At 45.0% G+C, this 26,072-nt stretch overlaps 1 protein-coding gene across 1 annotated transcript; it reads right to left on the bottom strand.

The window, feature by feature from the left end:
* Positions 1–1,588: 1,588 nt before the first annotated feature.
* LOC119405268 (thioredoxin) lies at positions 1,589–25,833 on the bottom strand. Its single transcript, XM_037672080.2, has 5 exons — positions 25,669–25,833; positions 16,971–17,075; positions 15,732–15,794; positions 9,989–10,054; positions 1,589–2,936 (listed from the first exon to the last, which is right to left on the bottom strand). Exons 1-5 carry the CDS (start codon positions 25,693–25,695, stop codon positions 2,874–2,876), a joined length of 324 nt encoding a protein of 107 aa, XP_037528008.1. The 5' UTR covers positions 25,696–25,833; the 3' UTR covers positions 1,589–2,873.
* Between the last annotated feature and the right edge of the window lie 239 nt (positions 25,834–26,072).

The following is a 26,072-nucleotide window of genomic DNA, read 5'->3' as shown; positions in this document are numbered from 1 at the left end:
AAGACAGCAATACATATGCAACACGAGGAAGAACCTTCACTTTTGGACCCAAAGGTTGCGGTTTCGATCCCGGCCATGGTGGTTGCATTTCGACGGAGGAGAAATTCTAGAGGCAGATTTAGGTACACGTTAAATAACCAAGATGGTGGAAATTTCCAGAGCCTTCCCCTATGACGCGCCTCATAATCGGGTCGTCGCTTTGGCAGGTAAAACCCCCAGCAATAATAAATATCCTTGACTTTCATTCAAATTTTATGGCCAGTGGTATGACATCATACAAGGCGTTTTCTACTCAGTCATGTGACCCCGAGCTGCTGAGGTGCATTAAGACTGTCCCATGCCATGCCGCAGAATTGTCACCACTGTTTTGAGACCACTGTCGATCCCTACACTGTCCCCGTTGAAAGCAAAGAAGATGTACAGTACTCACGGTTTGAAATAGGACAATTTAGGGCTAAGTAATGCAGGTGTTTTGTTTCTACAGTCTTCAGTTAGGGTCATATCGGCATAATCTCAACTTGAACGCGTAGATCAGAGCCAACATTATCTTTAGAGACCAGACTTGCGGCGACATGACGTGGTTATCTCGAGCAATTGCGCATGCAAGTCGTTATACTAAAAATTTTCATGTCACATTTGAATACGCGAGTACTGTACACAGGCACAGGTGGTTGCACAACACTCATGTCTCCTAGCTGTCACAACCTTGATACCTTGCGGGCTTCGATGTATGCGGCGACACGGAACCTGCAAAATGTCCAAGTGCTTGAAAAGACCTAAGCACCCCACCGAAAATGCTAATTACACGTAACTGCGATACACTGCAGCAATTGCTTTCAAAACTTGTTGAATCACAAGTATACTGATAGCAAGCATATTGTTATTCAGGAACCCTAAAAGAATGGAAGGCACTAAATAAGGGGGGCACCACAATAAATAAACAAGAAAACCTTGGAAGTGTAGCGAAAACATTTAAGTCTGGCGTTGTTGCTGCCTCTCCACTTTTCAGTGTCCTGTTTGCCAGTATCACATTACACAACAAAATCTGTACAGGAAAAATTTACGTATTGCAGTTAAACTGCTATGTGTCCAACTATAACTTATAATAATCACAAGACTAACTGTTTCTGAAACCACCCTGGACAGGTAAATAGTTATTCCAATACACAGAGTTTTACATAAAAATAATTGCAATCAACAGCTGCAATGGTTCAAAAAATGTAGTGTCAATCTTTGTTAGCAAGCTGAACACCATTTTATTAGATTGTTGGCTTTCAGTTCCAACTTAATAAAAGTAATGTTCAGGCTAATTTTGTGCTGCCGTTACAAATGGCTGATTATAAAATACTGAATCCCCCCCCCCTTTTTTTACTGGGGTCCTGTTGCAACATTCTACTGCAATTTTCAAACCAGGCCTGCAGATGAAGCAGCCAATCTTTTGGCCCTTCTTTCATTCTTGCATCCGACAATAGCACCATTGCGTATGCTCTTGGGAAGCAACTATAGATCCGGAACTTCAGGCACAACTTTAAACAGAACTTCTTGGTGAGCAGAAGAACTTGCAATTGAATAGAGAAGAAAGCACAGCTTCAAGCGCAAAAAACGGCCTTTTTTATTAACAGTACAAAATTAAATCAATGCCAACACACATCACAGCCCAGCCACATAAAATATGGCAAAAAGGAAAAAATGCTCTGCAATCGAACCAGTCAAATCGCAGCACCAGGGAGCTTCTTGTCAAAAAACAATGAAATCCACGAAGTGCATCACGGGAAACTGATTGACAACTACTTCGAATACTGTGAACAACAGGAAAAAACAATTCAAGTGACAGCTCCATAATGCAGTCGCCCTACAAGCGAATAATACTTCAGGCATTGCAAGCTATAGTGCGCTGTCAGTGCATAGCGGTTTGTACGCCGAAACATTAAAACTGGTCCAAAAATGGAACGCTACCTGAAAAGACAACTGAAAGTAGCCAAGCAACGACTTGGTCCTTACAAAGCGGCCTGCATCAGCGCAACGCTTTACCCGAGCTTAAAACTCTTGCTCCTGTCTAGTGTAAATACACAGCAAGATGAAGGCCGCTTCATTTGCAAAGCGTGTGCAGAACTGCGACGATTATGTGGCTGCAAAACCTACAAGAACTACCCGTCGTACGCCGAGCTTGCAAGAACCGCTAACCCTAGCTTTACAAAAAAAGCTTCGCAGTGAGCAAACCTAAAGAACAACCGAACGACAACCTCTTGTTTCGAACTGGCATTCGAACGCTTCAGAACGCAACTGTATTAATGTATGCCCATTCAGGTAGTTGAAATGAAGCGAGGATGCCCATTTGGTGTTGAACGGAGTTGAAGAGTTTAAAGAAACGATTCACAATTGGCTTATGTATAGCGATGAGCGAATAATCCATAACTGGCTCTTTCCAAACGGGCCACAAAGAATGCAGTAGTGTTAAGTAACAAAAAGACACTTCCACATCACTGTTACATGCTAACAAACAGCAGCGAATAATAGGATTGGTGCTGCACCATCGAGAGGCGTTGCTGAAAGCGCGATAAAGGCAACTTCACTGATGTGGACGGTAGCAGAGGCAAGCGCATGTGCATACTGCGTGTGCATGTGAAAGCTCGGGCGTTGCATTAGTGTAACAACGCGGCATATATATCTGGCTGTATGCTACGAGTTTTGACTGGACCTTCCTTTTAAACTGTGCAGGCAGTACAGGTATAAATGTGAAGGGCTGGAGTATGAAACGAGAAGAAAGCCGTCCGTCGAGCCAAGCGAAAAAGAAGGCAGTTTAGATAACGCTTGTGAAACCGGGCTTTTCCCCCTCTTCCCTTCACACGGGCTGGTTGTGCTGAGTGCCTCGTTTACTTGTGCTTTGCCAACATCTCCTTGATCATCTCTTGGTTCGCCCCGGATATTTCATCGACCTTGAAGGAAAAAAGAAGCAATGGAAATGTCAGTTACACATGATCAAAAGGGGGTACCAACGGCATAAGGAGCGCCGTTGCAATAAGCTAGCGTTCAAATTTTTGTCACGTGCAATTTTAAGTAGCTATTGACACCTTACATTCAGAATGCACATGAAAGAAAAGGTAGATACGAGTCCTGGCCTCATCTGCGGCCACCCGTGATGCTGTTCTCCCTGCGTTGTCTGGGCATGTCTTGTAGAATGTCTTGTATTTCGTCGAACGGCCATTTATGTTTTGCCTTGCCTCAGACAGCACCTCCTCTATGTTGAATCGGCCGCATCTGGCTGGCATTGATAAAATAGAGAAGGCGCTGCGTGAGATGTGGACACCATCTGGCAGTGGCGTCGGGAAACATGAGCTTGTGCAGAAACCAGGGCCACTGCCAGGTGGCAGCACCATATCGTCGGCAGAGAGATTTTTCGTGCATAGCGTCCCATTTTTAGCACAGCCTGAGAAACACTTTAGAATTATGTATCTCTGTATTAGAAAAGTAAAGGAACACACCAGCTACCGTATTTACTCGAATCTAGGCCAGCCCCAATTCTAAGCTGACCCCCGAAATTCTCAAGGCCAGAAAAGAAAAAAAACCCATTCCATTCTCAAGGCCAGAAAAGAAAAAAACCCATTCATTGTACTCGAATCTAAGCCGACCCCTCTCCCACTTTCGCACATCCTTTTCTCGAAAAAAAAAAAAAAAAAAAACCATCGGCTTAGATTAGAGTAAATACGGTAATACTTAGGTATTTATGTGCGTAACATTTGCTTTTCGATTGACAATGTTCACAAGTATGAACGCAGCAACCAGTTCAAGATGGCTGGGCGTTCAGCAAGTGCTTGAATTTTGCCCGGGTGGCTGAATCATGTGACATACAGACAGACCAAAATTTCTGCGTTCAAGTATCCGAAGAAAGACTATCGTCTTTAACAGTAAAAGCTCGTCAATTTGAACCCTGTTAATTCAAACTTACAGTTAATTAGAACTAATGCCCTGGTCCCGGCACAGCCCGGCATATTTTTATGGGGGAAAACTCCCAATAATTTGAACGCGTCGTATCCCCAATGGTTAATTCAAACTGGAAGCCCCTGGTTTTCATTGCTCCTCACAGAAGTTGCCCCAAAGTGACCACAATGTGTTGCAAAACCAAACCTAACCGAATCTACTAGAGGTGCGAAACAATGAAACAGCAGCATTTCTCAGTCGATGAGAATTCAGACGCTGCGCTGGAGCTCTTGGGCAAGTTGCAAACAATGCCCATGGAGTCTCGATGGAAGAAACGCAAGCACATACAAATTACTGATTACTTTTAATTTGGATTGCGTTAATTGTGTCATGTAAATAGAAGTGTTTTAGAGCATAAGAAGCGTCATATTTCAACATTAAGGCTCACTGCTCATGTGAATGTATGTCTGTGCTTGTTCCTGGCATATCACTGACTGATCAATTAATTCTGTCCGCTGTGAGAGCTCCAGGAACTTAATTTACGAAATCACCTGCCACAAACGTGTAGCAGCACCTAATTAGTGATAACGATTCGAGAGGTGGCTTCTTCGGGTTCTGCTTTGCGCAATACGGCATGATGTCCATTCATTCTAGCGCCGTCCCTCTAGTTCAAACTCTGCTTAATTCAAACAATTTTAGAGCCCCCTTCGAGTTCGAATTATTGAGCTTTTTGTACACTTAAGTGCACCACTGCTTCATTTGGCAGTACTCGTTTACCATCCAAGCATGCCCCCACACCTAACATGTAGACATTTTACGAACTCAAAGAAGAAATCTGAAGTACAACCAGTTTCTTGGCAAAAAAAAAAAAAATTTTGGCAGATCCCACGTACCGTGGGAATCGATGTTATGTGAAGCATGCGCGGGATGGTGACTGTGGCGTAATTTTTCACACTGAGCGAAACCTTACGGAATGACGCTAGAGAAATATGGAAGTGCTATACGTACACTCATATGTCGAAGAGTCGAAAATGTACTATATAACTAGTTGTTTACAGTTGCGTAACGATGCCGACAGCAACATGGGTGCTACCAACACCAGGCGCGGTAAGTTGATATATAGTGTTTATATTCTTCAATACTGGATAGCGCGATTCCGAACAAGACAAAGAAGGAACACAGATGCGCAGGACAGGCGTTACTCGCAACTAAGCTTCATTCAGGAAAGTTTTCCTAGATATATACACATCCGAGTGGCACGCCCAGGCGCACAGCACGTACCGTATTTATTCGAATCTAAGCCGATGGTTTTTTCGAAAAAACGATGTGCCAAAGTAGGGGCTCGGCTTAGATTCGAGGATTTTGAAAAACACACCATTTTTCATCGAGAAAAGTGTTGCAAAACTAGCACCACCTAGACAGTATTGTAGCCGTTAGTAGCCGAGCCATCACCTGGCTTAAGTACGCACGTGAGGCCGCCACTTTTATCTTTGTGGCGAGTGTTGAGGTGAGCCATTCGTCAGTTCGAGTCTCGCTTCGAGTGGGCTGTGTGTCGCGTAGCTCAATGGTGCCAAACGAGCGTAGTCATTATAGTGCGGCGTATAAAAGGAAAGTTGTGCTAGCCGCGGAGTCGTCCTCCAACGTTCAAGCCGGGCGGGACTTTGGAGTGGACGAAAAGAATGTTCGTCGCTGGAGGGGCCAACGGGAGAAGCTCTTCACGTGCGCTGCAACGAGGATGGCTTTTACCGGTCCACAGAAAGGCCGTCACCCTGAAATGGAGACTAGGGGCGTAGCCGGAAATTTTTTTCGCGGGGGGGGGGGGGGGGGGGGGGGGGGGGGGTTCAACCATACTTTACGTATGTTCGTACATGCGTTTGTATGCGCGCGTGTGTATATACGCAAGCAAAACTAAAAATTTTCGGGGGGGGGGGGGGGGTGTTGAACCCCCCACCCCCCGCCTGGCTACGCCCCTGATGGAGACGGCATTGGCCGACTTCGTTCGGACGCAGCGAGCAGCTGCCCTTCCAGTGACAACGGAAGTGCTCCAGGCGACGGCGCTTTCAAGGGACCAAGGTGTTTCGGCGGCAGACTTCAAAGCCAGCCGAGGCTGGCTGCAGAAATTCATGAAGCGCTTTGGCTTCAGCCTACGTCGTCGCACCTCAATCACCCAAAAGTTGCCGGCTGACTATGAAGAGAAGTTGCTGGAGTTCCAGCGTTTCGTGCTTCGGAAGAGAGAAGCGAGAGCGTATCTGCTAGGCCAAATCGGCAACGCGGACCAAACACCGGTGTATTTTGATCACAGTCTCAGAAAAAGGGGACAAGGAAGTGAAGGTGCGACGACGACTCGGAATGAGCGCGGCATCTTGATGATGAACCAACTGTTTCGTTTCATCTTCATATTTTCAATGAAGGTTTTCTCTTTGTGAATTTTACCCAGCCTACATTCGAGGTAAGTTTTTTTTTTTTTCGGGCTTCGGACTTTAGGGGGGTCGGCTTAGAATCGGGGTCGGCCTAGATTAGAGTAATTACGGTACGTTGCAGTAACAGTTAGTTGTGCTTATATGTGTCCGTCATGACGGAGAACGCACAGACGTTTCACGAACCCGTGTGTATGTGTAGAAGGGGTTATTGACAATTCTTGAGCAAGCTCATCACCACCGTGATCAGTAGAGCACCAGCAGCTGGACCAGACTTGTTAATCGGATCCGTTCGTGATCGCGACTATGAGGAGTGTAAGTGTAGTGAAGTGCGAGGTACAGTGCAGCTAGTGGAAAATCCTGGGTGCCTGTCACCACGAAATGATCTATGATGCCTCCTGTCGTGGACGTGACAGCGAGGTCTTTTGACGCCCTCTCCGCATCCAATCCGTCTTTCACGCAGTATAAAGACGCGGTGTTGTTGGGTCTTGATAAATCAATGTTGAAGTCATCGGTAATGATGAGAGGCCTGGTTCTCTCAGCAGATTTATTGTAGGAAGCATTGACACAGGTTCTTCTGTAATCCACGTGATCCACGTTGCGGACCACGTGGACAAGTGAATGATAATTGAGCGTCTTACAGGGTTGTTTTTTATTCAGTTTCCTCACTTTCCTTGCGTCCGCCGCGGTGGTGTAGCAGTTAAAGTGCTCGGCTACTGATCCGAAGGTCGCGGGTTCAATCCCGGCCGCGGCGGTCGCATTTCGATGTCGGCAAAATGCTTGATGGCCGTGTTCTGTGCGACCTCGGTACACGTTAAGAATATCCGCTGGTCAAAATTTCCGGAGCCCTTCGCTACGGCGTCTTTCATATCAAATCGTGGTTTTCAGAAATAAAACTGCAACAATTATTATTATTATCACCTTCCTTGTGTGTCAAAGTGTGTGTTTGCGGTTACTGTATTGGTTGAGACTGTATCACCTGTGGCACATAACCGCATAAAATTAACTCTGGTTTACGGGTATGTGCCACACGTGACTGAGACGAAGGGTTTCATGATGTGCGGGACAGGTATTTTGTGTTATTCATGCCATGACCAGTGAATCGTGTTCGTGATACACTGATTCCCTGCTATGCCAACTCTGGTATATTATAAGTTATCGAGACGACCAGGAGAGCACCAGGACGTAGGCGGATGGATGGATGGATGGATGGATGGATGCATCTATAGATAGATAGATAGATAGATAGATAGATAGATAGATAGATAGATAGATAGATAGATAGATAGATACGTAGATAGAAACGGCCAAAGTGCCTGAGGTTCGCTAAGAAATGCTTCGCATTTAAAAAAATGCGGGAAGTTTGCACGAAGTCACGCAAAGCTTAGCACAGCGAAGCACGGGCCTGTCACCCCTCGAGCACTGGAACATAAGTTACAGCATACTGAACATTCCCGAGTGAAATCCCAGTTGGAAATTGAATGTTCGACATACAACTTTTGTTGAAATGAGTTTAGAACATCCATTTCTGTTGCACTGCACACAGTTCTGATTCCAGATTACTGTGATACGTTTAGTTCGCAACTCTCTTAGTTTAGAAAAAATCTTACTCCCAAATGGGCACATGCAATATTTTGCATTTTAAAAAATACACATTATACTAGAAAAATATCTGCATATTTGAAATCTGCACACAAGCATACATGAACTCCCCGAGTTTATGTATGCTTGTGTGCAGATTTCAAATATGCAGATAAATCGAAATCTGTCATAAAACAAAAAATAATTTTTAAGAGCACTGTACCCCCATAAAGGGTGATGCAGGGCTAAATGACAACTTTTGAACTGCTGCGCTAATTTTGATGAAAATTTCAGGGATGGCTCATCATCTTGATATTGTGACATAGTATTCCAATCATCAGCACCCTAGCATGAACACAAGAAAAGCCTACAGCTCTTACAATGATCAATCATGTATGCTAACTCAGGAAAACTATAATTTCAAAAATAATGAAAAATGCACGAGTTATCATTTTAAGTCCTCTAGAAGGCTTGTAGTGCAGGATGAGGCCAGTCATGTATATTTTATGATGTTTCTGTAAAAATGCCATCGCTCTAAAAGCGAAGATTATTTTTTTTCCTTGTCACTGCATGCAAGACTAGGGAATTTTTTTTGTGTTTGGAACTAATTAGGGATGCAGTCAAGTACCTTATCTTGTTCCTGACAAAATTGCAGTCTAGAAACAACCTAGTAAGCAGCTTTTGGCGAAGCAGTTTGGAAAAGATAGTTTTCCCAAAAGGCTCGTTCCCCCCAAAAATGAGAACTGGGAAAAATGAGTAAAGATTTTACAACGTGCTATTTCTTTGGATGGTAAAAAAAAAAGAAATTGATCGAAGTGACCTTCATAAATACGGCCTTCCTTATCAACATGACACTGTTCTGACAATTTCATGCGATCATCTTCAATATTTCACAGCTTTCAAGCTGTGAATGCTGCTCAGAACAAGTGTTGGTCACAAAACGAACCACACGCTGATCGCAATGAACTCCAAGGAAAACGAATATATTTATTTATTTATGAGTACCTTACAGCGCCCTCATGGGGCATTGTGTAAGGGGGGCAATACAGCATGTACAAAAAAAGATATAAATATACATAGGTGAAATACTGATTATTACAGATGTAACTGAACACACGAACATAGAAATGCAAAATATACTAAAACAGCAAAATGTAGTGTCTAAAGGCGAGTGGCACACAAAAACAGCAGAAGTAACTCAGAATTGGTGTGAAAGCAGCAGCGGATGGTCACGTGATACATTTCCGCCAATTTGAGCTTCAGTTCGTTTTCCAGCGACTGTGCTGTCTACGCATGGCTCAAAATGTGCCTTTTTAATTTTTTTTTGCCCTCTGATACACTCTCGACAGAAGGTCTATTGTGACAAAAAAGCATGAAAAACAAACAATTTAACATGGGCATTCATTCCGCATTTGGCTTCTTGCGTGCTTTGCAGCCACGTCTTGAAAGGGGAGTTTCAGAGCTGCTCTCCCCGGCAGATTTGCGCCACCCTCTTGTAAAAAAATTTTTAAATTCTTTTCTGTTGTAAAGATTGCAACCAAACTTGGTGAGCATGTTCTCTAACGAACCATCCATCAGAACAACTCAAGTTTGAAATTGCATATTTTTTTTTCGGAAATTGTGTTTTTGGCCCCACGTCCACCTAAAGGGGTTAAGGCACTCACCAATGCGGCAGTTTGGGCACATTGGTAATCCATCTGGTAGACAACTAAAAACATACGGAAAACAGACGAAAAAAGGCGTGTATATGTGCCTTTTTTTCGTATGTTTCACGTGCGCTTTTAGTTATCTTCTTCAAGGCACTCGAACCAAACTCACGTTCCTGCCCAATTGCATCGATCCAATTGCGTTGTGGTGAGAAATTTACAAAATTGCACACTGACGCAAAGTTACCCAAACACTGATAGTGTGAGCCAATGTTGAGACGATACTGAGACATCAAGTTGCGAAAAGTGCCACATTAGTGTGCATGTGGTCCTTTAACCATTAAGCTACAACTATCCTTGAATTCACTTTTGTTAATATGCGTGCACAATCAAAAACAAGCTAGTTTGCAATGTCTCCTCTCTCACCTTTTCCTTCCTCTTGATGAACAGGAAAGTTGGCATGCACGAGATCTCGTACTCTGATGCAATCTCCTGAAAAAACAGGACCAAACGCACGAGATGTAGGCTTCATTTACAAGAAATAAGAGTGACATTTCAGGCACCAAAATTATGATCTAAGACAGCGCGGCGAGTGCTCCAGATTAATTAATCCCACGTGGGACGAGCCGATAACGTATATTACACTAGCGTTGTGTTTAGATCTTGCCAAAATGTGACTGCTGCGGCTGGCAATAAACGTGCAGCTTTGAGCATGACAGCGCTACACCATTGACGTCGAGGCAGGTGCCCCACACCACAAAATTTCTTACAAAATTATTGGAGGAAATTCAGGCACTTGTGCATACACTATGGGAGCCCCTTCGTCACTTGCATTTGACCTGCCATCACCTGAACCAGTTGCTGGGAGCTTCGGTAACACAGGGCAGGTTATCCCACAAAAGAAGCCACTGCTAAATGGCTATTTTACAAAGCAGAAGCTGGAAACTGCCGTGAAAAGGCTGCACAAATGTAAGTCGTTTCTGAATCTACTGCTTTCTTTATGTCCGAGTTTTACAATGGTACATTGAATGCAGAGCAGCGCATTTGTGGTCACATTACAACTACAGTAGACTCTCAGTAAACGAAAATCTCTTAAACGGAACTGCTAAAATGGAACAACTGACTGATACGATTGGTTTCGTACTTGAATTCGGCACCCCTGTTCATCTCTCAGTAAACGGAACTCCTGTTAAATGGAACACATTTTTCTGGTCCTTTCAGGTTCCGATTAATGACAGTATGCCGTATGTAGACATTGCAATGATAACATGCTACCCTATAATTTACTCTTACTTTAAGCAAGCATTACACAAGCAAAAAATTGCTTAGCCGAACACAGAAACAGCCAGTGGAACTACCGTATTTATTCGAATCTAAGCCGATGCTTTTTTCGAAAGAATGATGTGCCAAAGTGGGGGCTCGGCTTAGATTCGAGGATTTTGAAAAACGCGCCATTTTTCATTGAGAAAAGTGTTGCAAAACTAGCGCCACCTAGACAGTACTGTAGCCGTTAGTAGCCAAGCCAACACCTGGCTTAAGTACGCACGCGAGGCCACCATTTTTATCTTTGTGGCAAGTGTTGAGGCGAGCTGTTCGTCAGTTCGAGTCTCGCTTCGAGTGGGCTGTGTGTGGCGTAGCTCAATGGCGCCAAACGAGCGTAGTCATTATAGTGCGGCGTATAAAAGGAAAGTTGTGCTAGCCGCGGAGTCGTCCTCCAACGTACAAGCTGTTCAAGGATCACCTGCGGGGATTATACACGGACTAGTTAAGCACCGAGGACCACTGGCTGACGCCGACGTGCCGCATCAAGCGGGCATCACTGTCTCAGTTGGCAGGCTGGGTGGCTGCAGCGTGGGACGATATCCCAGGAACTTTGATCGTGCGCTCTTTCAAGAAGTGCGGCATATCAAATGCGCTTGATGGCACCGAGGATTGTGCACTGTTTGAGGACAGCGACAAAGAGATCAGCGACGACGACTCGGAATGAGCGCGGCATCTTGATGATGAACCAACTGCTCCGTTTCATCTTCATATTTTAAATAAATGTTTTCTCTTTGTGAATTTTACCCGGCCTACATTCGAGGTAAGCTTTTTTTCATTTTTTTCGGGCTTCAGACTCTAGGGGGTCCGCCTAGATTCGAGTACTAATTACGGTATACAAAAATATGCTGCTGTCGATGTTGCCACGACTGTCACCTATTCGTACACTGCTTCGTTGCACCTGCTGTTTGTGCATTTGACTCGAAGCGAGTTCAGCACCTCAGCTTCTGCTGTTAAGAAAGTAGTACAAAATACTGTTGCCTAGGCGCCCTGCGCATGGTAGGATGAAAGGTGCAAAGAGGAGGCCCAAACAATGCGAGATGCACTGTGAAGTTTGGTAAAGGTTAGGTGCCATTTTCTAACCTTGTATACTATTATGAGGCCAAACGGCAACAGCCGAGAGTGACAAGTTCAAGAGATTTCACAAGCCTGTAAAACTAGGCACAACAACGGTGTGTGTGCCAAGCCTACGTTTGAAGACGTCACTAATCTGACACTGCAGTGGTAGCAGAATTCTGTTTTCACCTTTCGCAGATGTCGCAGCTGCGCACCCAAAGCATGATAACATTCTGAATGTGACTTTTTCTGGCTACCTTTGCACTAGAGATGTTTAGATAAACCGCATCTTGCATAAAAGCTTTTCGAGATTAGGGGGAGTGAAAAAACGCATAGAGCTGACACTGTGCCGGGAAAAATCTTCGACCTTACCGATATGTTGAGACAGAGCTTGAGCTTATGTTTACAGAATTTATTTATAGTAGACTGATTAAACAGAACCTGAAGGGACCAGGAAAATGTGTTCTGTTTAACAGGAATTCCATTTACTCAGAAACAAACAGGGATGCAGAATCCAAGTACGAAACCAAACATATTGGATGCAGTTCCAGTTAAGCAGCAGTTCTGTTTAGGAGATTTCTGCTTACTGAGAGTACTGTATTTATGCAATACCCACAGTGACATTAGAAGTACAGTGTGGGTGATGAACATAATATAAGCAGATTTATTCATCACATAAAAACAATACAGAATGAAAAGCAGGCACAATAATGAATGAAAAGAAAGACAAGCAGTAATACAGTTAAAGCTCGATCTCACGAAACCTGATTTTATGAAGTTCTTGATGTAACGAAAAAATTTACACTCCCCAGCAAATACCCATAGGGTTCAGTGTCATCATCAACCCGAACTGACAAACTAATTCCGCCACCAGACACGATTTAATGAAGCTTTTCCTAAAGTCACAGTCAAAAAGCGGCGATTTCCTTCTAGCTTCGACCGAGACTGGTTTTTCTTTGAGTGTGCACTCTAAGCTATTGTGTTAAGACATCTAGGTGCCATAGTTACGGCCCTAGCTTTGCTTTGACGAGGCTGCACATCACGCCAACGCACGAGACAGTGGACCATGGGCATTGGCAGGGGGGTGCAAAAGGGGCACTGGCCCCCCTCAAGCCACACCAGCACTTACTCCAACCCAAGCTACACCAGTGCAACCCCAAGACAAAATGCTGCAAACATCGATGCAATGGACTTGGCGGCCGGTAGCGCTCTTACGTTCTGGACGGTGCTAGAGGCAGCAGTGGTTGCTTTGGTTATTTCATGGTTTATGCGACAGATACCACTGATCATCGCCTCCCATCTTTCTCTCTCTCGACCGGCTCACTTAGTCACTGAATTCATTCTACGCGTCACCGCGTGTCAGTAGGCGGTCATAACTCCACGTGACCATCTACCTGGCCTGCACTGCCCGGACATGGTGTCCCTTATGTCAGGGCAGCCCTCGTGGGCCATTTAGATGTGCAGGCATGGGTTGCCAACAGAAATGCCATGGGAGCTTTTGGGTGCCGCTGCGTCACAATTTAAGATTTCGAAGAACCAAAAAACTCCTTCCTCGGTTTTTATGAAATTCCCGATTTAACAAAGTAATTCGAGTGTCCCCACCACTTTGTTAACTTGAGTTTTAACTGTACTACACTAATTTAACAAGGAATAAAACGTATCACTTGATACTTCATTAACCACAGAAGATGGCAATCTATTCCACGCATATATCGTTCTTAGGAGAAAAAAATCTGAAGAATTCTGTATCGCGAAACATTTCCTGTACTTTATAGAAGTGATCACGCCATCCTGATACATAAGGTTTCAGTATACTAGGTACACTGTTTCTGATCAATGCCAGTTTTTGAGTGAAAAATAGAATCAAAAAGTTTTAATTAAGATTTTTTCTGCAATCTCCTAGAGGCTCCAATTTAAGTCATTTAAAAATATGCGAACTACTTCAGCTGCTAGTTATTGACGTTCACTCCTGATGCAAGGGCCCATACAGAAAGCGGCAATTTTACAAAGGGCATGCCAAGTGCATGGCTGAATTTCACGCTGAACTAAACTGCAGCAACGGTGCAGTTATGGAACTTTGTTTCTGCCTCAACGTAGTGTTTTCGACTGCTACAACCTCTTTTTCAGCCTCCCAACGTTTGCCAGATATTCAGCCACCTTCGAAAAACTTATGAACTACTGTGAAGCAACAGTTGAGTAAATTTAGGACAAACTCATTGCACATGCTTGTTTTGAGTTTGCCATCAATTTAGGCCATCTTCGACTGGCAGAGCTGAGCATACTCTGCAAGAACTTCAGTTGCTTTTCAAACTAATTTATTTCTGCAAGCGATGTTACCCACGACTAAAATTATCAATAGGACGGGGGTTACTATGGAATAGTACAGTAAAAGCTCGTTAATTCGACACCCGTTAATTCAGAAATTCGGATAATTCGGACGGCTCTATTGGTCCCGGCTAAAGTGCATGTTAGGTAATCTATGGGACCAAACCTTCGTTAATTCGTCAGAATTGGGCTCCGCACCGCTTAATTCGGACAAATGCTGACGGCTGCCGCTACACAAAAGTGTGGTAAAGCATCGCTGGCACCACTGGAGCGAAACCAAAACCTGAGTGACATCGCCATCAACTAGTGGGGGCGATCGCAGCGTCACCGAACGTCGGAGTCTTCTTTCTTCACTCCAATGCGCCTCCGACGCCATTTTCCCTTGTGTTGTGTCGGCACCGTCTCTTCTTGTGGAGTTCTCTTATTTTTCCCCATTGTGACCGTGTTTACATGTGAGGCCCGAGCATGCGGCAGTAGCTGACGATGGCATCGACGAGTTATCAGCCGAGTCCACCGACAATGACTGTCCGACCTTCGATGCTGTCCTTCCCAGAAATATGACCCTTCAGGACTACATCGCGATTGATGATTGTGTCGCCACGACTGGTCTCCTGCCCGATCAAGAAATTATTAATGATGTCGTGACCTCATCGTCGCACCTCACGGGAAGTCTCGGAGGCGCTTTTGATATTAGAGGAAGTTTGCCTGAGCACTTGCAACAGTTTGCGTGCTGTTGGCCGTTTGGAAGAGTTAAGAAAAACTGTAATGTCAGCCGGAATCTGCGCGAAAACGCAGACGACCATTACAAAATACTTCAGCAAATAAAGGTATGCTTCTACAACTTGATTTTAATGTTGTTTTTCCCGTTTATTCGTTAATTCGGCATTCGGTTAATTCGGACATTTTTTCCGGTCCCGTGAAATCCGAATTAACGAGCTCTTACTGTATTTCCATTCTGTAATGTACCTTACTAGAGTGCATGATGGGTTTATTCATGCTGTACTGCTACAGTTACGACCACGAAAACATTGACAAAAACAGCAAGTTCAACACCATAGAAAACTGCTATGAGGTTTCATCCATTTTCTTTCGCAAAAAGTTTTCTTCATGCCAGCACCACAACGTGATTAAAAGCTGCGCCATGGCAGGGGTGCCCCGATTAATTTCTACCACCTTAGGTAACTTAACGTGCACCTAACTTTAAGTACTGCGATGGTATTGCATTTCACCCTCCTCAAAATGCCACAGCCGCGGCCGGGAACCAAACCTGCACATTCAAGCTCAGATTTTCCCGTTACACTTAGTTCTTGGATTTGGGCAATTGATAAACTGCAGAACTGCGACCTCTTCCCCACCGTGTACCTGCTTACTGACAATTTTTACCGTCCAAAGTCACCTGTTACGTGACGAAACTGCCAGAACGAGATTGAAAAGCAACAAACATCTCGCACTGCAAGAACAGCCTCACCTCATTCTCGTCGACATCTACCTTGAGGAAGATGACCACATCGCTGAGGATGTCCGATTGTTGCTGCAGGAACAAAAGCAAAGAGACGTCGGGCACATTTACGCAGTAACAGCAGTGAGTACCACGCATGAATCAGTGACATCATGATAAGCTCGTAGATGAACTTCAAAAGTAACCATTAGCATTCCTCTTTTCATAATACGCGAAACTTCTTTCGGCCCTTTACAGGGGTGAGTGAACAGGTATGGTTAAGAAAATTTTTTTTAAAAGTGGGATGACTACCGTCAGTGGGATTGTTACTCGTGCCATTAAGTGCAATCAAACATTCTAACAAGACCTCAATGCAATGCCAGGATTGGCTGAATGCGACATGGTGCACCAATACGCGATGCACAGACTATGATGGACGGCATAGTAGTAAAAAGATCTTGAAATTTTTTGAAATTTTTGAAAAAATTTTTGAAATTTGAAAACTTTGAAATTTTTATCCCTATGTCTAATAAGTATTTTTCCTGTTGCAATCGTGTTTTAACAATTTACATACCCACTGCACAGGCTTATACATATTTATTTGTCCATTGAAAAACTGTGTAATTTCCAATCAATACTTTGTTTCACTTATTTTCCTTGTGCAGTGTATTTGTTACTGCTCTAAATTTGTGTTCTTAGTAAATTTTGCATGTCACCCCTCCAATTCTCATTTGCTCAATGTATTTTGTTTTTGTGTGTGTGTGTGTGTGTGTATTTAGCTCGATCTTGTTATTTTGTGTAATCCTGTCTTACATTGTGTCAACAAACATCAATTTGCTTCATGTGTCTGTTCCCCTAAGCAGTGCCCCTTCGGCGGGCCTCTAGAGGTATTATGAAAAGTAAATGAAAACGTCAATGTTTTGAGAAAGCCCAATAAACATTCTGTTTGTTCCGTTATTACTGTGTCTTATGTTCTGCACTACTGCACCGGTGTGTCTTCGAAGTCTGCCGGGCACCAGGGTGTGGGCGTGGGCTAGACGGCTAATCAGTTTCCGTAGCACCTAAATAGGAGTGAGGCAGGGTAGAGCTCGCTGACAACATGCACTACGGACTATTTATTTCCCGACTGCAAATAAAGGCAATTCGATCCAAGCGCTGCGACAAAATGGTGCCTATGGCACATCGCTATCTCACTTTCATGTCAACACCAGCAACGAACGTCCCATAAGCACAAAATTGCCAAGAAAACTTGGCAGCAAGGCGACAGACCTTTAGGAAAGGCTCGATCATCTTGCACGGCCCGCACCACGTGGCATAGAAGTCCACCACCACCAGCTTGTCGCCGGCCTCCTCGAGCTTCTTCTCAAAGTCCTCCTGCAATGCGCAAAGTGAAGGCGTAAGGCTGAAAGAAATCTGAGGCAGTTTTCCTGAAGGGGGAGCTGTCGTGGTGCAGAAAGGTAGAAAGGTGGCCGAGTTGTAAAGAATGAGCACTTAACGATCAGTGCAAAAAAAAAAAAAAAAAAAAGAAAGAAAGAACAGTGCTCTGTGTGTCCTAACTGTGAATCTTCTGTTCCCTGCAGACTCCTTTGGGAGCTTAAAAAAAAGACTACAGAGAAAAAATTACAGCATATCCACGGGTGAATGATGAGCTTGGGCGAAGCTCCTGATGCAATCATGGTTACACCGTGAAATGTTCAGTGGTTTTGCCCAGCAGTAATCAAAGCAATACGCCGCTTTGATTACTGCACGCCATCTAGCATGCAGGGTGCCGCTGCTTTTTTTTTTCTTTTTTTTGCACACATATTGCACACATCTCTATGGGACAGCGCCATCTAGTATATCACCCAACTGCAGTTTGCATGCATCTCCATGGGACAGCGCCATCTATTGAATGACACGGGAGACGCGATGGCGGGGGCACGCCGCATGGAGCGACGACCGACCAGGTGATGCTATAAGGAGCTTCACCCCTAAAAACATTTCTCGTTCTATGAAGTTACTCTTTCATTAATACCAAAAACACCATGCTTGCTGCAAGACTAGTCGCCACGGTGTTAGATTTTGACAGCGTGTACCAAGGCCTACGTGGTACCTAATCGGTAAAAATGAAGCACATTGTCTTCTGAGGGAGTCACAGACGTACCCTACTAAGTTTCAGGAAATGCCGTTGAGCCAATGTAGCGAAAATACGAAAAAAAACCCCACTGAAATCCCTGATGTCACCATCACAGATTTCAGCGGAAGGTTTAAATGTGAAACTACTGACATTAATTTTCTCATCTATTAATGAACGATGAAATTATTAATCCTAGAATTTTCAGAGTATAAATTATCAGTCTAAACAAATTTATTGATTCACGTTAGTGTCCCTTTAAGCACACAGCTTGCTTTGCATGATCAGAGGAAAATTCCTTTTATTACAGACTGACAATGCACCAATTTAATCCGTGTAAATTTTCCATGCATACACCTGTTTGCAATGCGTGGGAGCTGCCCGTAAGTTACATGCCAGTAAACGAAAACAATACTATGATGCAGGCTGCAGGACAGAATGCTCACCCACAAAAGCACATTGTGTGCAAATTACACAAATGCTTTTTCTCGTCTTTTACAGTAATGCATGTTCGTTTCCATGTGCAACACTGCAGCATCTTCTGCAACACTGATGACAATGAAACAGTCTGGACCTTGGTATATGTCTTATACCTGTGTCGTGCAGGCACTTTTGAAAGGCCATCCAGTCGACTGCCATCGAAACGGCACAACTCCGTTGACTCAATGAAGTTGTCGTGCTGCTACACAGCAGTCTTGAATGGCCGTTGAGCGGTTCAGGCGTTTCTCGCTGTAGTGAATGGAGGGAATTTGTGGAAGGAATTTATGTTTGTGAACTTTTGGTGGAATTTTGAAATGTTTGTGTGGACTTGTGAGAATGAAGACGACGGCGACATGAAGGCGAGCCAGGGGCAGGTGGCACGCGCGGCGGCGGCACAAGAGAAAAGAAGACGAGAAAGAAGAGAGGCGCGTGTGGAACGTGCAGAGGGCTGAGGGAAGCTAGCCGAAGGACACGCCGGACCAAGGCGCTGTCCGAGAAGTTGTCGTGGCCGTGCTCAGCGAGGATGTGCCGGACCAGCGTCACGAGTTCCTGAACACCGTCGCCACCTGGGACGGCGCAAGGCCGTGATCAAACGGGAGGCCTTCCGGAGGCCTTGTCTTGCGACGTGTCACCTGTGCTTGGGCTCGCCTTCGACGAGACTCGTCGCCGCAAGTGGACTGACCCTCGTCAAGGCAACGTTGTCTACGAGTCGTGAGACTTCGTTTTCTTGCTACCTTGAACGGACATTCCGCGGTTAAGACCTTCAGATTAATTTATGTGTGTTTATCTCCGTGCTTGTTCTCCGTGATGGTCCCTAGAATCCCTGTCCCCATAAATGTTGATTGAAACTCATTCGTGCGTATTCTCTTGTCGCCTGTTCCGTTGAGCCACGCACTCGCAAACGTGACGAACTACCACTCGGTCCTTACACTCGCAAAAATGGTGTGGCGCTGCGGATCTTTATTTTCGTATTCATGTCAAGGAAAGTTAAGTAAAATAAATCCACTCAAAATCACAAATATATCTGTTGTTTTTGTTTAAACATTTCAATAAATAGTTTATTCGTAGCTGTGATTACACATTTTGTTTTTAAGTTCTTGCGCAGCGAAACTGTGGAGAGAGAGCACGGCACAAGCACGTTGCTGTTGTCGAGAGTATGTGCAATTCGCACATTTCAAGTAGCAAAATGCTTTATTAAATATTTTATCAAGCTCACATATACTGCTTTCAAAACATAGTGGTCAAATTTTTCTTTTCTTAATCGTGAGGACGAGCACACGGTGAACTAGAGGGCACGTTCGTTCTATTTCCCCTTCCGTCGCTCAATGGCCATCGAAGTTTTGATAGAGTTGTAGTATGCTCCATTGACTCTATAGACTATGACTTGATGGCCTTCGAAACCCCCGTGTAGCAGATCATGCTTGACCGTTGGGTCAATAGACTATCGGTTGGAAGGCCTTCCAAAACGCCTGTGTGACACTGGTATTAAAGAGGACCTGCAGCATTGTTTTCAACTGCCTTCTGTATCACTGGAGTGCGAGTAGTATTGAATACTGAGAGAACAAAATAAGTTGGCGCATGGGAACCAAAGCTGCTAGTCTTCAAGGTCAAATACACGAGCAGGTGATAAGATTATAAGTCCTTTCGCATTGCCCTCTCCCGATGATGTCCCTGGCTGCTTCCTATAAGCGCGTACCTCTTAAAGGTGTACAGTACTCACGGACTGAAGCGCAAAAATTTAGGCCTAAGCGATACCCATACCTTCTCTTCCAAAGTCTTCAGTTTGTGTCATATCTGCATCATTTTGACTCAAACGCTTATATCAGATCCAACATTACCCTTAGCGTCCAGATTCATAGCATCACGACGTGGTTACCTCGAGCAATTGTTCATACCACTGCTTATAATAAAAGCTTTGATGTCCCACTTTGATCCGTGAGAACTGTACCGGAAGTCTCTCCTCGTGGTGGCCTTTGCAAACCACTGCACAGTGCACCTAGTGTCGTGTTACAAACAGAAATCCTCTTGTATCTGATAATGTTTTGTGTATTTATCAGTGCACTATAGCGAGGCCTAGCTGGTACCATACAAATGTTACGTGCGACTTCGCGTGTCGGGCCAATTTGAATCCGCAGCCACTGACATCACTGTCACGAGTACCAAACACTGCTGCCGAAATTGCCATTGTATTTTGCTGTAGTCTGAACAGATGGTGGTTTTTGCCACCTGAACCAAATTATAAATACAGTAGAACCCCGCTGTTACGTTCCTCACTGCTGCGTTTTCCCGGCTGTTACGTCGTTTTCCGCCGGTCCCGGCATAGCTCCCATAGGATACAATGTATTGGGAACCCCGCTGTTACGTCGTAACTGTCTGACCGTTCCCGCATGATACGTCGCGAAGTGCACTCGGAGCCGACCGAGTGACTACCATAGAGAGCCGCCATGGTGCATTTTCACGCAGCTTGGCCTCGTTTGACCGTAATATTAGCCTCATGAGAGGCGCAAGCAACAGAATCTTTCAATTGATGCAAACAAATGCATGGCCTTCGAGATTCAAATTGCAAAGATGGCGTCTATGACGTAACTGCTCGCGAAAGCAAGGCCTTCGAGATTGGCACTTACTATTGACAAAAGCATAGCCTTTGAGATTTGTATTGCACAAACATGGCGTGTATGACGTAATTGCCTGCGAAAGCAAGGCCTTCGAGATTGGCATTCACTTCTGCCATCGCGTTGGCGTAGACTCATCATCATCGTTATTTGCCGGAGAGCGGGAGGAGTTCGAGCTGGTTGGAGCTCGCATGGTCGTGCGTGCGGTTCGCGGTCGGACTCGCCGCGCCGGTCGTGATTGCGTGTGCTTAGTTCTTTCATACCTACAGCTGTTGGTGTTAAAAAAATTACATACGTTGATTACATTTCTGTGGATGAGGCCGTCCTAAGCTCCGCGTTTCTATCCATCGACTAGATCGCGGCTGAGCGCGCCAATTTTCGTGCTGCTCGTAAGAATTGAAATAAAATTCTGTACCACTAAATATTTTGCCGTTTTTCCCGTTTTTCGGCTCTTACGTTTCCCGTCTCTTACGTTTATTTCCTACGGTCCCTTCAAAAACGTATCAGCGGGGTTCTACTGTACTATGTTTTTGACGTCCCTACTGGTGCTACAATAGCGCCGCATTCCACAGTACCAGAAGCAGTGGCGAAAAACACATGCTCAGTTTGTGTCGAAGAGCCCCCTTTAAGCGAAAGGAGAAAGCTATGAGTATGCATGTGCACAGTGCAAGAGAGTTTCCGCTAAATGCATTCAATGGGTTCCTGGGATCTTTTCAGATATATACAGGTGCAAACAAGCCTAGACAATTAACAATGCCCTGCCACAACATTTAAGAATACCAGGCCTGTGCGAAACAAGCAGCACAGCCACAGCGAAAGCTTGAAGAGCATCCTTTCTAGAGCCGGTTGTAAACTCCCTTTGAGCAAATAATACAATTACACTTGTTGTCCCTCAGACACTTGGTGCAACCCACATCGAGGGATAGGACATGAATCGGTCGGTGCCTCGCTTAAAGAATTAATTCATTCGCTGAAGGAAAGGGTTTAAACATGAATAATTTAGCCATTACACATTAACGGTATAACTTCGCAAAGCTTAAAAGAAAAAAGAATGAAAGAAAAATGACCAAAAATACATGTATATACAGCTGCGATAAAAAAAGAAACGTTGCAGGGTATCCACTACGCCATAAGTCAATGTTTGTGAAGCAGGGAAGCGCCCGCTATGCCACTGATTATTCGCCATTATGCGGAGAAGTGAGGTACCTGCTAAACGTCTAAGGCATTGTGCGTACTTTGTTGATGCTGTGGCTGATAAGTTATGAATGAGCACTTTGTAGTGGGTGGGAAGCTTCAAACCACACACACTTGTCGCGCAATTCTCATTGTGTGATGCCTGGTTGCTATTTTAATCTTCTACCACACTGTATTATATACGTTAACACGGTTCCCTACCCGACATGGCGCCTGTGTAGGGTCTTTTTGCAAAGGAGTTTCAAGCACTGGCGTTGCTCTGTCGTAGAATACTCAACTGCCGCGCAGATGGCCTGGGTTCAAATCCCATCCAGTTCTGGATATTTTTTCTTGTTTCGTTTTTCCTCATTTTGCATGATAGTGGTTATGGATGTCGGCGGTGGCGGACATCTGTGGCACGAAAAATGGCTGTTGCGATCTCACAACGGCTTTCGCTGTAAAATAGCAGCACCGACACAAGAAGCCCTTATTACCCGGACGTAAAACCGCTAAATGCCTAGATGCCTGAAGATCGCTCATTACAATGCCACACAAAACGCAAGCCAGTATTCATGCTCGTATAACCGCCCATCCGTGTGTTCCCGTATGTTAAGTAAGGACAAAGCCATAGAAGCCACCTACAACAGATTCTCCACACTACACAGGCGAGAGTGTTTCTAGCGTCACCTGAAACAATTTTCCCTCCTATCTGTAACAAAAGCGAGGAGAAAATGGCGAGGGGTCCCTAGGGAAACAAAGTCAAAAAAAAAAAAAAGCTAAATGCTTAGTAGGGACTTGCACTGATAAGTTGTCGCTATTCTCCACATGCCAACAAGGCGAACGTCCGATCTGTCCAAGAGTGGCAGATAGCGGCTCTTGCAAGCCTTCAATGTGTAACACGTTTGCAAACCTGGAAATCTTATGTGCATGCTAACTCTTTAATGGCCCTTCCCATTTAGTGGTCCCCATTAAGAGTTTTTAATACTTTCCATTCAGCCCACAAATGCACTGAAGCTTCGACAGCAGTGCCACAAGAACTCTGCTTCACAATTCACCAATGCTCTAGACGGATGCGCGAACATCAGCACATGTGCTGTAGGGCTGCCGCTTCACACGAATATGCAAAATAAATGTTACAAGAATAGATTGTGAGTGGGGCTGGTTGGTTAGAGTTCCAATTACAACAGGTCTTGAAGCACAATGGCACTAGTACAAAAGGGATTATAAATGCAGACAGAGCGGTGTCGGTGTTCTTTAGAGATCCGCAACAAACGCTACAGAAATAGTAGGCGGCTTGCGTCAGCCGTAGATTCATTTGTGTGCATGTTGAGTTTTATGTGCTTCCTTTGTAGTGCTTTCCCAAACACGTCTTCCTACGCTGTTTGCATAAGGCTGTCTTCGTAACAACAAGTCTGTCTAGCCAGCATATTAAACTGTACACCTAGATTACAAACATGCAGATATTTGGGCTAGCTCGTCCTACATAATTCACGGTGTAAAAAGTGAGCCTTCTTTAACAGCTGCAGAACACACATGCAAGGACAAGCAGTGCGCAGCACGCACAAAAAACACTTGTTGAGAAAGGAAACAACGCTGACAAGTATTTATTGCCTTGTCAGTGTCTTCCCGCTTCTGTCGTTCAAGAAGTCTCCCTGTTACACCTTAAATTAGAGTGATGCCAATGGTGCGCCGCATGGTTTATAGAAAGGCTGAATGCAATTGCCTTAAAAATAAAATAAAGTAAAATAAATAAATAAATACAGTCGTAGCTGAATGGAATCAACTGTCCAATGATGCGGTGTTGCAGCCGTCCCTGAATTTGTTTTGTCTCATATCGCATAACTCATATTGTGTAACTTATGTATTTTTCTTGCTTCTGTTACTGTTGCATTTGTTGTTGCAGTCGTACTTAAGGTGTATATTTCATGATATCTGTATTGTCTTTGTACCAGTACTTACTTGTTATATTTTTATTGTATTATTGTTTGCCCTGCAAGTGATATTATAAACTTTTATCCCCATCCTGCGAAAATCCCGTAACGGGACTGCAGTATTTGTAAATAAATAAATAAATAAATAAATAAATAAATAAATAAATAAATAAATAAAAAGCACACGTAGTGAGTGGACTTTTTTCTTGAGCGTCTGGTGTTCTTCAACGTGTACTTACATCGAAGTACACTGTTGAAATCAAGGGTTCAACGAAAAGTTGTCTGGTCGGGTATGCTCATGGTCAAAGGTAAATGAAAGGCTCCACCAAAATGCAAGAACGTTAAAATAAGAGACGTTTCGGCTCCCATACGGAGGCCTTGTTCACGCGGGTTATTTTTTTTGCGTATCGCCACCATCGAAATGCAGCCGCCGTGGCGGGAATCGAACCCACGTCCGCCAGCTCGGGGCGGTTCACAGGAAGCAATGGCTAGCCCTCAACGAAGGCTTGTCTGTGGCCTGGCAGAGGTGGGAAGGTCTGCCGGGGTCACGCACGCACCTAAAGCGAGTGGTAAGTACCCGAGTCGTCGAAAAGTCCGCGCACTGAATGGATGCCTCAAACACACAGTTTCAGAGGAAGCACTTTAGGAATAGTGTCGGGACGTAGTGCAAACACGAGGGGGTCACTAAAGATAGGGTAATCGCCACTAAAAGCGACGCGATGTTGTGCACACGACCGTGCGAGAGGGGGGTGATAACGCTGTGTGGTATCTTAGCTTCAATTCATTCAATCTGTCGGCGACCTTTCAAATCGTCACGCCAGGCGCGCTGAACGCGTGAAACCACTCAACGAAACCTCATTTTTGCGAGCCATTTCGTTAGATTTGCATATCCGCAATCAAACGCCCCTCACGCCGGGCGCGGAAAGCACACAAGCGCAAGCGCTTCGCAACTGCACACTAGCGAGGTAGACGTCGGAAGAAAACACGTTTTGAACGGAACGCCGGCGCACCGTCGATGTTCGCCACATCCGCGAATAAAGCGACAGAAGGGCGTCAACAGCGATTAGAATAGGAAAAAGAAAAAAAAAAAAAACGCCGGCGGGTAAAAAGGGGGGGGCGAGTGCAGCTGGCGAGGCTAGCGTTATCTTTTCTTCCTCTGTTTTCATTTCGCTCGATTCGCTCCTCACAGCGCCAACTGGGCGAACCCTCTGCTTCAACGTTACTATCGAATCAACCTGCGCCGGAAAAAAGAAAAATGCGCGAAAACGAGAAAGGCGCGGTCGTGCAGCAAGTTCGGAGAAAAACGCGCCCCTTTCAAGAATGAATGAATGAAAAGCCGCATCCCCACACCCTTGCCGTCCTTGCACACGAGGCGCTATCCGTTGGGTTGTTTACTAAAAGAACGGGCCGGACGGTATTCAAAAACAGGGCCCCCGCATCTCACGAAGAGCAACCTGCCCAACGATATCGTAGATACCTCGAATCAGCTCAAGTCCCGAGGAAGGCGCACGAAGTGCACCGAAAAAAGCCCGCGCGCACACACGTCTCGCATTTAGGCCTACGCACCGACATCGGTACCGGAAAAGAAACAACCTTCAAGTCGGGCGTGTTTTTTTCGCCGATCCAACAAGAACACCTAAGCTTCGACGAGCTCTCACCTTGCTCTCGACGACTTGGATGACCATTTTCGCGGCGAGTCAAGCGACTGACGACTTCTGTTGGAAACGCAACACGTAGGCGTGCTCGCTAAGCGAAAATGAACGGTTCGAAGTGTCCGGGAAGGCGCGTATTTTTTTGTCGGCTTCCAAAGGCGGGAAGGAAGGAGGGGGGCGTGCGGCTACGCCGCGATTGGTCCGGCTCTAACCACATGGCTCCGGCGGCTCGTTGCCACGGCAACAGACGCAGCTGATCATCCGGGTCAAGCACAAAATCGATCCGCTCCAAGCCCGAAGCATTTCCAGCGTGGTGGACCCTTCCTTCCTTCCGTCCAGCGAGCGAAAGAGGCACAAATTGCGGCCGACCGTAAATCAATCCGGCTTGTACACTTATTTCTCTTGCTTCC

This window comes from Rhipicephalus sanguineus, chromosome 9, assembly GCF_013339695.2.
Source record: "Rhipicephalus sanguineus isolate Rsan-2018 chromosome 9, BIME_Rsan_1.4, whole genome shotgun sequence".
Classification (NCBI taxonomy): domain Eukaryota; kingdom Metazoa; phylum Arthropoda; class Arachnida; order Ixodida; family Ixodidae; genus Rhipicephalus; species Rhipicephalus sanguineus.
The sequence above is the reverse complement of the archived record's forward strand: the minus strand, read 5'-3'. Positions and strand labels throughout refer to the sequence as shown.

What these genes read in the sequence shown, in the direction of transcription:
- LOC119405268 (XM_037672080.2), bottom strand. Translation starts at nt 25,695, where the DNA reads ATGGTCATCCAAGTCGTCGAGAGCAAG. An exon ending in TCCAAGTCGTCGAGAGCAAG is followed by an intron (nt 17,076 to 25,668) that starts GTGAGAGCTCGT and finishes TGCGCATTGCAG; the next exon opens with GAGGACTTTGAGAAGAAGCT. An exon ending in TAGATGTCGACGAGAATGAG is followed by an intron (nt 10,055 to 15,731) that starts GTGAGGCTGTTC and finishes CTGTTTTTTCAG; the next exon opens with GAGATTGCATCAGAGTACGA.